At 36.4% G+C, this 13,670-nt stretch overlaps 1 protein-coding gene across 1 annotated transcript in view; it reads right to left on the minus strand.

The window, feature by feature from the left end:
- Window positions 1-9,082, minus strand: part of LOC149277560 (protein O-mannosyl-transferase TMEM260-like) — a 33,373-nt gene extending 24,291 nt beyond the window's left edge. Inside the window, exons 1-3 of the mRNA XM_089502751.1 lie at window positions 8,917-9,082; window positions 5,983-6,014; window positions 4,998-5,149 (exon numbers count right to left, since the gene is read on the minus strand). Of these exons, the coding sequence (XP_089358877.1) occupies window positions 4,998-5,149; window positions 5,983-6,014; window positions 8,917-9,082 (350 nt within the window). The remainder of the gene's footprint in view (window positions 1-4,997; window positions 5,150-5,982; window positions 6,015-8,916) is intronic.
- Window positions 9,083-13,670: the final 4,588 nt, after the last annotated feature.

Genomic DNA, 13,670 nt, shown 5'->3' on the forward strand with positions numbered 1-13,670 from the left:
TTAACCCATGAGCAGGAGGATACCTGGTGATATCAAAGGGATTAGGCTAGGCACTGCTTTATTAACATTTTCTTGAACTAATTTTAACTCCAGCTAGCTGTCAAAAAGACTTCCTATTTCTAAAGAGTTTGTATACTATTTTTTTTTTCATTTGTCAAAGTGAAGTCTTGCTATCAGCATGCAGAGTTGAATTTAAAATATTATGCAAATGAACCAAGCTTTTAATGCATTCAAAAGAATAATTGCAAATTTAATACAGACAGGATAAAAATGATTAGTCACATTGAAAACGAAGATATTCTTCTTAAGTTATTTATAAGCATAATTTCTGTAAATATGTTACTGCTATTAACCTGGCTTTTATTATTAAGAGGTGTTTTATTAAAAAAAGAAAACTAACTTAATTTATTTCGTATGCCAAACTAAAGGTGCAATTGTCCCTAATCTGCTGAATTTTATAATTTTATAACTAAAATGTAGCATTTGAAACATCATTCCTAATATTGTTCAATGCCCAAATCCTTCACTAGAAATTATTCCTTAATTAAGTAAATTTTTTTTATTGATTTATAATTTTTCTTGATGCTTGTCATGTGACACAAAAGCAGGCAGTGAAATGTTATTGCCATGTGAAAAACCTTGATTTATATGCTATTTTTGTAATTGAAGGCTCATAGAAAGAACAGAATGACAGATATGCTAAAGTTTATTTGCCTACATACATACTACAGAGTGCAATTAATGTTTAGTGTAAATGGAACAGCACCCTTAATTAAGGCCTATATTATAAATTCAATTAATATTCATACGCACCAATACAACCACCAATAACATTGTTATTTAAGAGAAACACAGGTTGATGTTAGCAACTACATATTCTCAAAAAAAAATAAAAAAAATAAAAAATACTCTTTTTCACATTGCTTTTACTGGAGCTCATTAGTTTGAGTTTATTGTTGATAAAATTAAATTAATGTAAGTTTTTCTGTTTATCCCCCACAAATACTATTATATAGGATTACGAGAGAAACACGTAGAAAATAGTAAAAATGTGTTTAATTTTTAAAAAAAGATCAACATTATTATACAATATTTTTTAGGACTGCTCCATAGAACAAATATTTTTTTTTGTTTTCCAATCAAGAAAAAATATTATGCTATATGTAATCAGTAACAAATAAAGATCAAATCAAGAAATGCCAATCAACTAGATTAAATAATAATGATACTTGATAATATGTTTCTAGGTGAAATATATTGCCTTGTATATTAATGCATTTAAATGTAACACTTTGAAATATTAAACCTTTGCCACTGATTGTTATATTAAGGATTAACCTAATATAGACAGTATCAAATATATAAAATTAACAATAAAAAACTGTTGCTTATAATATATATACAGAAGGATTATCTGCTTGATGCAAACAGCCCTTTAAAGGCTACAAACTGTAGGATAGATACCTATTTTGCTACGGTGAAGCAAACATCTGTTAGAAGCCGGTTGCCGTACAATATGATAAAACAATTTTTTTTATAATCCTTCACTGTAACGTCTAAAGCAAACGTGCCCACTGGTGCATTTATGTTCACAGTAAAAAAGGTTCCAGGGGTTAAGTTCAGGTCACAAGACAAATTAAATTGTAACAACCCAGCTGACATTGTATAATGTCTTCTTCCACTCAATCAATAGGGCACCGTTAGCACTATTACCATAGAGATGGCTTGTTCTTTACCGAGGGCTGTGTTTTGTTTGACAAGACTGATTTGCCACTTGAACTGTGATGTTCCCTAAGGACATGTACTTCATCAATTATTTGTATTCTGCATATTAAAACATTTTCATATTTAAATCTACAGGCTACATAGCGTGCTCAATTGTTGGTAGATTAGACAAAAGAAGGGCTTTCAGATTTGGCAAATTACCGCAGATTTGAACAGAACGCTTAAAAGCAATTTCAGTTTCACACAAATATTTCTAAGGTTGCAAGAAAATATAAAGCTTGTGATTTTTTTTTTCTTTACCGAGACATGATGGTATATTCAGAAATGTATTTTTCTGTATAATTTCAATAGCGTTTATTATACACAAAAAAAAGTATTTATATTGTAATCAGCGTTTACTTATAAACGCATAACACCAGTATGTATATCAGGAGGATCACCCCAATATATTATTCTGAAATAAACACATCTGATATAGCACTTATGTGGTACACATTTTGATATAAGCTATGCCCTACTTTGTGCAGCGTGAAGGAATTAGAAATTGTTTGTATCTTGCACAATAATCCTCTCAAATACGGGTCAGACGAAGGTTAGGAGTCTGAAAAAATGTTCACATCAAAGCAAAGCAAGGTTAACAAAATTCCAGGAACATGTGATTCAAGTTGTTTTCTTTTTGTGATGGTTAACGATCAAGAAAAAAAAGGGGGAAAAAAGGATAAAATATGTACTTTTTCTTGTAGAAAGTGCACCAGCCCTGTTTGATGGAAGTCGATGATGGCCTACACCTCGACTGCCATTCCTGTGACACACAACTTTCTCGAAGGACAATGCACAAACATAGCTTGAGATATACCGGTACACAAACAAAATACAAACAGAAAAACAGAAAAATATTTTATCATTGCCTTCATAAATCCATCACTCCCTGAACATAATGAAAACCCTACAGCTCTCCGACACTGAACGTTGGATTCTATTAAATCCACCCTATTAACATGTTCCTCTCTAGGATATTATAATTGTTTACCTACAAAGCTTTACAAGTAATGCAATGATGTGTATAGACACATATTGATAATTCCTAAATCTTATCACTATGATGGTGGATCAATTTCTTGCACTCATTACTACCAGCTGTGGCCCCTCTGCTCAGGAAGAGCCCAGGTGAACAGGTTCAGACCAAAAAATCCTCCCCCCGCCTAGCTAAAAACAGTAAATTAAAGCTGGAGTACCTTACATTTTATATAGCTAAGGAATCACAGATCACAGAAAATACAGGAAGCACATATACATTTGGTGTTTTTTTTTCATTCAATAAACAAAAGTCATCCCACTCTTTCCATATTAAGTTACCCATTCCCAGTATTCAGTTACTATTTTTTCACCTCTTTCCTCTCCTCATTTTCTATACTCCTTTTCCAATCCCACAGCCCACATTTTCTTTCCTCTTTTTCAATCTCCCTATATTTTGTCACTTTCATGTCTTCTTTTTTTAAAGGAATCTGCACGTCTTTGATGGCTCCCCAAGCCCACCCAACAGCTATTGCTTTTACAATGCCCAACATACATATAGCACTGATGGAATATAGATGCTAAAGACAAATGGGTTTCTATTACGCATGTGAAGCTTGTGATGGTAGCAAGGAGCATCATCAGTCTTCTGAGACAGTTTGATACGACCAACAGAAGATGGCTCAGTAAAAACTGGGGCCGATGTATTTTCAATTTAAGGACCAGTGATAGGATGTCGTCTACACTGAATGTACTAAAATTCTATTGGGCCAATATAGTGTTATACATTCTAGTAATGTTTAATGCCAAAGGACAAACCCCAAAACTGTGTACATGAAGAACACAAATGTCTGCACAAATTCTAATCTGCAACACTCTAAACCTCTACCGGCCATCTAGTGTTAGGCTAGACACCCTTTTTACATTTTATTTATATTTACATGGTTAACAGAGATTAACTCTCTAAATAACATCTAATAAAATGACTGTTATAGTTCAATAGCAGCCAGACTGATCACTATGTCCCAACAGAATCAGAGCAGAACTTACAAAATATATTATTTGGAGAAGTATGCATTTCGGTTGATGCCAATTTTTGGTGCACTTTTTAGTTATCCATCAGTAGAAGGCATTCTTATTTTACTGGGTGGTCAGGTTCAGATGAAGTTTAAAACAAAAGTTCACAGAGATCTACTTTCATGGGTCAGAAACGGTACACATCAAAAAGACCATGAAAAAGCAGTCACCTTAGCTCACAGGTCTGCTCTGCAATAAGTTGATACCATCAAAGCCAAAATCTCAATTAGAAAGCTTGGCTGATGTAGCCGAAAGAGCATCTTCATCTTCATTTCATAATTTTTTTAACTAGATGTGGCAATTGTATTTTTTGGTTCGGTTCTGCAGTAAATGGAAATGTGTGGGAGTCAAATTATGCATACACAGCAGCATGCAGAAGTCTAATCTGTCTTCGTACAACAATATAAATACAACTGAGTCATATAGCGGAATATTAGTCTTTGAAATGAGACTAATTTAAAACTTCATTATGTGCTCGGTTTGCAGGGGCAAAAACATCAACAATTAAACATAATTATACTTTATGAAGGTATTTACTCGAAAAAGAACGTATGTTTGGGCCACAAAACCATGTGAAGAAAATATAGGTTTTAAGGAAAGTAATTACATTTTTTTGCAGGCATCGTCAGTGAGGCAAATAGTGCTAACGTGCCACCAAGCCAGGAGCAGAGTGGCTTTATAGAGTTTCACCCAGAAACAATATACAGAGGAAGAGGATGGATAGAATGAATCCAAAGGAACAGTCAGAGCTAGAAACAAATATATATGACTGCTCCTATAACTTATATTATACAATGTTTTTGTCATTTAGTCATTTTAGGGCTTACATTGAGTTGGTTTTTAGCAGCCACTATGAGAAACTTACATTTTTTATTTAGTTCTGGCAACTAGGATCTTTCCGGCCCTCACAGATGCAAACACACATACTTGCATTATATGCTTGCATCTGGAGTGCTGGACAAATCCTATTGCCAGAGAGCTATGGCTCTCAATATTTTGCTCCTGGCGTGTAACTTTTGTAGTACTTGGCTGTAACTGCATCGACCAGTATGCATGGATGCTTGGGCAGCCCGTTACCGCTGTAGTGTGTGAGAGATTTCCTTATCATGAACTAAACGCATCATAAAACCATACATGGAAATCAACCCCAAGTAATACAAGATGAAGTAAAAGAAAGCTACCTGGATGTTGTGTAAAACAAGAGAGATGATGCAATTGCTCCAAAAAGACCACACAGAAGATTCACACGATAGGCGATACTACCCCATGGTAAAAATATCATGAACAATTTGGCCAACAAGGTAAACAGAGGGTAACCAGGAGGGTGGGCAACCTAGCAAAAAAAGCATAAAAAGAACCATCAAGTTACAACAAGGGTGATGATGCAATATTTTGGATAGTTGGATAGTTCATACATTCAACATTCGGTGGACTGGTCAATGTTTCATCTTGTCTAGGAGCCTCCTGTATTAGCTAGTAAACACTGGCATTAATTGTCAACACCTTTACAGCTCTATTAGATAAAAATAATCTCCTGATATATATTGTCTGTGTTGACGGCATCATAGGAAGAAGAGGAGGCTACGGTATCAGCCTCCTACTAGAACGTGGGCTTTAGATGGACTTCAGTTAGAACAGGTGATTAATGATCAAACATCAAGATATATATTCAAAGCATTGTGGTATATCATACAGAAAAGTAATTCGTATAAATAACATGTAATTTGCTTACATTTTTTTAAAAGTTTGTAAAAATCTAGTTTAGTGAAAAGGCCCATTGTCTACAAACCAATATTGAGTAATGTGAAGACCACACTGCCTTCAGATAAGCGCTGCGCAAGCAGCCTTGTCGGTTTAGCTAAACGGATCATGCCACCATAATAAAGTTTATTAAATAAAACTTATTTCATTCTCCCAAGCTTAGACTAAAAAAAAAAAATGGTTCATAATAAGACATTCCACTTTATGTACAGTAAATGCTCTGCTTTATAATTTGGTTTAATTGGATTTAAAATTTAAAGTAAATTGTCACATACTGTACTTATAAGTTAGTAAAACTGAGGTTTGAAAATAAATTAATCTACTTTGCTCCATGCTTAATTAAACTTGCCTAATTCCTAAAACTGTTAATGAGAGCATTGATTAAACAATAAAATGAATACTTACTCCAAGCTCATAGGCGGCTGTGATCAGCTCCCCTGTGAAAAAATAATGTAAAACCAATAATTACCATTAGGGAATGACCCTCCTCCAAAGTTTTCCAAATTCAAAAGGCTTGCACTGGGATTTTGCATTAATTTGACTCGATAAAAATAAATCTACTGAGATTTAGCAGCATGAAATTCTCAAAGAAAGTCCGCCCACTTCAGATTTCATTTAGCAAAGTAATTATTAAAAATAAGGTGTATTTTATTTACATTTCCACCGAAGAAAATGTAAAACGGCAAGAAAAAGCCAAGATTCTCGGTTTATACATATACACTAATAAACACACAAATAATAGCTGCGACATAAAGTATAGATTGGTTATTTATACTTATATTTATATATATTGATATATCCTTCTTTCCAGAAAAAAATAAAGTATATTCATCACATTTTATATAAAAATACTGTACATTTATTTAAATGTAGAATAATCTTGTGCATGATTCCTAATGCTGTTAATTTTAATAAATACATAATTTAAATATTAAACTTATTTTATTTCACTTGGATATTTAACTATTTTTAACTCCGACACAAAAAAATAAAACAGTTTACAAATTAAGGTAATTTATCACTATGTAATCCTTCAATTGTGCTCACCCAAATTATACATCTTTTTGTATTCTATGCAGCTTTCTTTTAATTGTAATATTCATGTATACAACCCATAATTCTGTATGTAAAAAATAATAATAATAAAAATTGAATGCCAATGTTTTTTTGTATACAATAATTGTAGCTGCTACTTGTTTACTTGCCCCGAGTACAGGAATATCTCACATGGCTATTGTTATTTCAGCTATTTTTGGCAAATATTTAATATGCCTGTTTTTTCCCCCTAATTTCTAATCAGATACAAATGCCCCAAAATTTACGCAGCTACTTCTCCAAATATACACACACTTATATTTTATTAATACAGCACCAACAATTTACAAAGCACTTCTTACACTACATATATTTAAAGGGTATGACGAAACTAAAATCGACAGACTAAGACAAGCCGATACATTAGGTAGAGAGGGTCCTCGCCAGCTTAAACACATACATACTTGTGTATATTTATATATATTATATAAAGCTTTAATAATGGAAGGGATAAAGGGCAATCAACTAATTACAATGTGACAAAACATTGTGTGCAAGAGGAACAAGAAAACAAGGTGCTCTGCGTAAAATACTTTTTTTTTTTTTTAAGGCGGTCCAAACCTTATGAGCTTACATTTAGTTGTGATATTGGAGCATTACAAAGCAAACTACAGCTCATGGAGTGATTGCCGAGAACATCGTGATTTGAACCTGTTGTACAGACAGAACAGTAGCGCAGGCACTAATTACCCGTAAGCCTGGGAGGTAACTGCAGCAACACCAGACTCTTAATGTAAGCAAACAATGCACCGGCAACAATTTTCTCTGAGGGCTCTTTCCAGGTAACGTATTTCCAGGCAATGGTAATTATGAATTATTGAAATAAATGTAATGTTAATCATTACCACTGAAAACACAAAGGTGTCTCAGCCTTTTATACTCGGTGAATATTGACATACAGTAATATTTTTTTTACAATATTAAAGCTGTTATATTTGTAATTTGCTGCAAATCAGTCACGCTGTATACAGGAAAGCGCCGTTCGAACAAGAGGAAAGTGAACGGGAATGTAAAGTTCATAAACTCCATGTGAAGTCACTGGATATTGCTTTTAAGATAAAAGTAACATTTGGTATTTAAATCTTATTACAGTCTATGAGGAGACTCAACGTTCTTTGAATTGCATCATATGAGTCCCACTAGTCAGGGAACTTGTTCTTTTAAAATGTCTCCGCTGGTACTTAACAGTCACAGTTTAATAGCCAATTATTATAACACACAAAGCATAAGGGAAATTTCACTTTTTTTACTTTTAAGAGTGGATTTATTCAGAAAAAATAAAATCTCATACATGATTTATATACATACACACACACATATATATATATACACACACACACACACACATATATATACACACTGTACACACACACATGCTCATAGTAACAAAATGTTGCAGAATCTTGTAATATCTTGTAGCCATCGGGCACACCGGCCAAATGCCAAAGGGGCGCCAGCTTACAAAACCACTCTGAGGTATGTGGCCAGTGGCTGGATAGGCCTGACTGTATGCTAGGTGACCATAAAAAACGTGCAGCTCTGCATAACCAGCCGTTGGCCGCACGCTGTAGAGTTTGTTGCTCTGTTGGTCACAGAGAATCACCCCAGCAAAATGTCCTGCAGAAGATGTGTTCGGTCCCTGCATGTGATGAACTCACCTCTAGTCAACTTCAGCACAGGCTCAAATGAAGGCTGCATACTGGAGTCTGTTCAGTGCGCCGAAGTAAAGTCCTCCCATTGATTGAAATGGGAGAACATTCTGTCACTGATTAGCTGCTTGAAGCTGTCAATCAGTGGCAGGAAAGTGCTTCTATTCATTACAATGGGAATACTTTCCTGCCACGGATTGGCAGTTTTAAGTAGCCAATCAGCAGCAACAAATGTCATATCATAGAAGAAGAGGCCAGCTTTTGTTATGGAAAAGGCTTTATTGAAAAAGCATCCAAAACACTTTTGCAGCATGGCTACAACTTCCGCGTGAGTTAAGTGCTTAATTTTTTAGTTTTGTAATTTAATTTTGGAAGAATTTCCTTGGTTTGGGCACCAGGATAAAACTCTTATTTTTATTGAAGAGACATTTCAATTCTTCTTTATGCTGTATGAACTTGTGTTATAAATGATTCACGTTGAGCTTACTGAAATAAGGCATGCCCGTCCATCCCCCCAGACAGAACCCCATTCCCACCAACATCTTTAACTATGCAATAAAACCTTTCAATAAAGCCATGCCACTTGTTCATTTACCTGAGTCCCCACCAGGTACGGATGGGTGCAATGTTTTAAGATATACTGCAGAAACACACGTGAATACAGTGAGAGTGAAAAGTCCAGGAGAGTGGATGGCTCGCTCGCCAGATGTTTTGCAGAAGGTAACATCAGGTTCCATAGACTTTGTTTTTCCAGTGGCCATTGCGAGTTACACTAACCAGGGTCGACCTTCCTGCTACACTGAGACAAGAACAAACAGTGGGAAACTTATTTACCTTTAGACAATACAAAATAAGCATAATCACTCATACGAATACCAAGTAAATGCTTTCGATAACTGTAAAATACAAAGGTTTCCTTAACTCCCAAGTGTCCCTGTTTAGGAGGGGCAGTCCCTCTTTGGGACCATAACCCATTTGTTCCTCTTTCTAGTCTTGTCCCTCAAGAGCAGAAATTGTTTGGTGGGTATGAGTTCACCGCAGGGATAAGCAAAGGTCCTTAGAATATCATTAAACTACAGACGCCCAGTAAATGTACACCATGAGCAATGTTGGTCTTGCACCGTTTTCTACAGATCTAGATGTCACAATAACGTGTATAGAAACAACACAATGCATTTAGAAATTAATTTGTGTAAATAAAGCACATTGTTCATCTATTATATACAAGCCATTTACAAAGTCTCAATAAAGCCTTTACCAACCACACCCCTTGAAACAAAGGTATCTCCTATTTGAAATGCTTGCTGGTGTGCAGTCCTTTGTTACAAAAAAAACTACTGTTCTTCCTGCAGCTACACGGTTAACCAGCTCGTTGGTTAAAGCAGCCTTCAGATGGAGACATGGCTGCAATAAATACACAACAATCACAAGCAGAGGAGACTTACAGCAGCAGTACAATAACAGAGCTCTTTCTGTCACATGATTCCACTCTCCATGCTTCCTGTAGGTCACATGATCTGTTGTCTGGGATGCAGCGTCTGTTCCTCCTACTGCTTGTGACTTTACGGTGTCCTCAGAGGACCAATATTCCTGCAACTTGTACAGCTCACCTTTCATAGATCGTGGGAAATGATGGAACTAATTGTTAATGTACTCTTCCAAGCAGCCTGCACACAACAAGAGAGGCTGCTTATGTCTTTTAAATATGGATAACACACGTATTAATTTAACTAAGATTTAAACATATTTCATTATTTTAATAACTACTAAGGAGTACATATCTGAGATTGATAAAAATAATAATAATTCATATATTCATATATACATACGTGTGTATAGGTTACATATATATAGGTTTGATAATTGTAGGTGAATATTTCCCATAATAACATAATGATATTGTTAGAAGAGCTGCATATGTCTGAAATGAGTGATATGAATAGATAGAAAGATAGATACATGGATAGACAGATATAGTTATATATATATAACTATATCTGTCTATAGTTATATATATATATATAGATTTAGATAGTATATTGATGTAGATAAGCTAATATATTGAAATAAGTAAGGTTAGACAAACAATGAAGTTTATATGTAAAAGATCCCTATGGTACAAAATTTGGAATGGTCTGCTTAGAAGCAAGTGGTTGCTATGGTGATTACCTCCCGACAGTACAGACCTCATCAGAATCAATGGATCTCCCCAACCAACCCAAAGCAAGAGCATCCCACGAAAAAAGTGAGACCGTGAATAAGGGCAGTTGGAAGGTATGCAGTGGCGTCACTAGGGTTGGTGTCACCCGGTGCAATAACACATGGTGTCACTGACTGGTGGTCCCGCTGACATCGGGGGAGTTCCAGCTGATGTCGGTGGGCGGTCCCCCTGGCGTCGGGGGAGTTCCTGGTGACGGCAGCGGGAAACATCTCCATTTGAAGGAAAAAATGGCGAGGAGTGGGGCGTGTGGTCCCGCTGACGTTGGTGGGCGGTCCCACTGACGTCGGTGGGCATTCCTGCTGATGTCAGGAAATAATGGGCAGGGAGCGGGGTATGTCAAGACCCCGCGACCCAGAGGATTCGGGTCTTGACCTGGAGGACCCGAGGAGCAACCCTCAACCGGCAATCTCCGAGTCAAACCCAGAGAGTTCCCAGGTATGGCAATTCCTCCTTCATGGTTGTTGCCAAGTATGGAGATACGACATTATCTGGCAGCACATAACTTCGCCTCAAATCGTGCAACACCCCTATGGTCTTTGCAGCAGGTACGACAGGGTTACAGGACCTCTTAATGACCATCTTTGTGAAAACTGTTGAAAATTTTTAAACTACGGCATTCATTCTCTCTGTCTTGGTGGCAAGAGCAAGTCGTCAACAGTACTGGCACCAGCAGCTGTCGGATCGTTACATGGTCTTTTTATTTAATCTCTAATGAGACTTAATAATGACTATTGAAACCTTACTTTTAATACAAGATATATACAAGATATTAGACTTTTGCATTCGGATTCGTTTATTCTGTTAATTCATGCAAATGTCCGAAAACCGTTTCCATGTCCCTGTTTCCTATCCGCAGCTCTGCTTCTTCTCTTGCTTCTTCTGTCTTTTGTCTTCTTTCCTCCACTCCTCCCGGTATCAGCTCCATTAACCAGGCCTCCCGGAGCACTTCAGCAAAATGGCGGGCTTCCCCAATTGGAGAAACAGGGACAAGTAGTCTACATTTACAAACATTTGTGGACAAAAAGTCGTTCTGAAGAGCTCAGTGAGTTCAAGCGTGGTAGTGTGATAGGATGCCACCTTTGCAATAAGTCAGTTTGGGAAATTTCATTCTGGTCAACTGGAAGTGGTATTGTTGGAAAGTGGAAGCATTTAGGAACAGCAGCAACTCTGAGAAGCATGGTGCTTAAATGTCACCAACATTCTGCTCATTCCATAGCTGGAGCTCCAACCTTCCGCTGGCATTAATATCAGCACACAAACTGTACAGCGGGAGCTTCATGGAATGGGATTTCTCTGTTTGGCAGTATGATGGGTTAGTTTGGGTTTGGCGGATGCCAGGAGAACGTTGCGTGCCTAACTACATTGTGCCAACAGAAAAGTTTAGTGAAGGAGGGATAATGGTATTGGGCTGTTTTTTAGGGTTTGGGCCCCTTCCAGTGAAGGAAAATCTTAATGCCTCAGCACACCAAGACATTTTGAACAATGCTATGTATCCAACTTTGTGGGAACAGTTTGGGGAAGGCCTTTTTCTATCCCAGCATGACTGTGCCGCAGTGCACAAAGCAAGGTCCATAAAGACGTGGTTGGATGAGTTTGGTTTGGAAGAACTTGACCGGCTCCACAGAGCCCTGACCTCAACCCCATCCAACACCTTTGGGATGAACTGAAACGGAGATTGCGAGTCAGTATAACATTTAGGTGCAAACAGGGAAAAGAAAAAATGTCGGTGCGCTAATAGGCTCAAATAATACAAATGTATAATACGAGGCCTACCATTGCATGCATGCTGCAAAAACAGTGTATTGACTGTACAATGTATACAAAAAACAAAAACTGTCTGCGCTTCTTACCCTAATAAAGTTGGCAACAAATATATAAACATAATATAAATGAGAGGTTTTGGTTATATGAATTGGCCAAAGCATAATTAAGTGCTTTGTGTGCCCACTATGTAGGAGGTGAGCGTAGGTTCTCACCCTATTGAGAGTGTGCCTTGATGTGGCGGGTGAGCTTAACATTTAGGTGTCCACAATAAAATGTAAGGACTGGTTACCGAAATACATATGGTTATATTTAAAATAAATGTTTTCATAATCTTAATTCAATACCAGGTCATTAAAATATATTAGTTACTCATATTAGAAAAATTTCAAAAACCAGATAAATAAACATCAAATATTTAATTTTGATCGCATTGTACTTATTTTAGTGGTTGGCAAGCTCATAAAATGGAGTATTTGATATTGTGAAGAACACTAAAAACAGGGATTTGGTACAATCTTAATGCGCAGTTAAGATACTGCAAGGTTTTGATGACATGATAAAACCTTATTGATTGATGGAAATGAAATTTGGACAGCAATGATTATAATTATCCTAAAATCTGGCAGCAATACAGGGCTTCAAAGTGTTCCTGTCACCTAAAATTAATTTAGGCTAATGGAAAAAAAATTGTTTTTTATGATCTTTTTGACACCAAAATTAATATAAAGCTTTATATCAGCAAGGAGCAGCAATTGTATATCAGCTGATGTCAGAGGTCAGATACAGGAGCAGCATCATATAATGTCACTGTGAGGCAATAGGCAAGGCTCCAAGAGTACTCAATACGTAAATTATAGCGAAGACGTACACCAGGTCAGTTGTCACATGCTTAGTTACATACTCAACGCTATAATCGGGATATAATCCACTTAATGAGGAGCCTGTCTTCTCACGGTGGATTAAATTGTGTGCATGTGCACTAAAGAACTAAAAAGTAATAAAGGGAATTCAGCATTAAAATTATAGGATCTTATTTTGTTTTAAACAGTCAGTAGTGCATATTCGCGGACTTCAGTTTAGTTTCACGGATTTCCGTTTAGCGAAAACATATCTTTCAACTTCAACGTCTATGATTTTTGCTTTAGTGAGGAATACATATGCTGAGAATGTACTGTTCATATGACAAATATATAATGTAATTGTGATGGAAACCAGGTGTTTGTAGTTCTTTAGGGATCCTTTGCCGTTGTGTTGATGTCCTTCTCAGGTCCTCCAGAAATGGTCCTACAATGCTCCCAGACCACAGCAAATAGAGAAAGATTTAGCACCTTTGCAGGGACTTGATATCAGCTTTTCATACCTGG

This window comes from Sceloporus occidentalis, unplaced genomic scaffold (genome assembly GCF_023333645.1).
Source record: "Sceloporus occidentalis isolate IW3139 unplaced genomic scaffold, rSceOcc1.0.p SCAF_210, whole genome shotgun sequence".
NCBI lineage: Eukaryota > Metazoa > Chordata > Lepidosauria > Squamata > Phrynosomatidae > Sceloporus > Sceloporus occidentalis.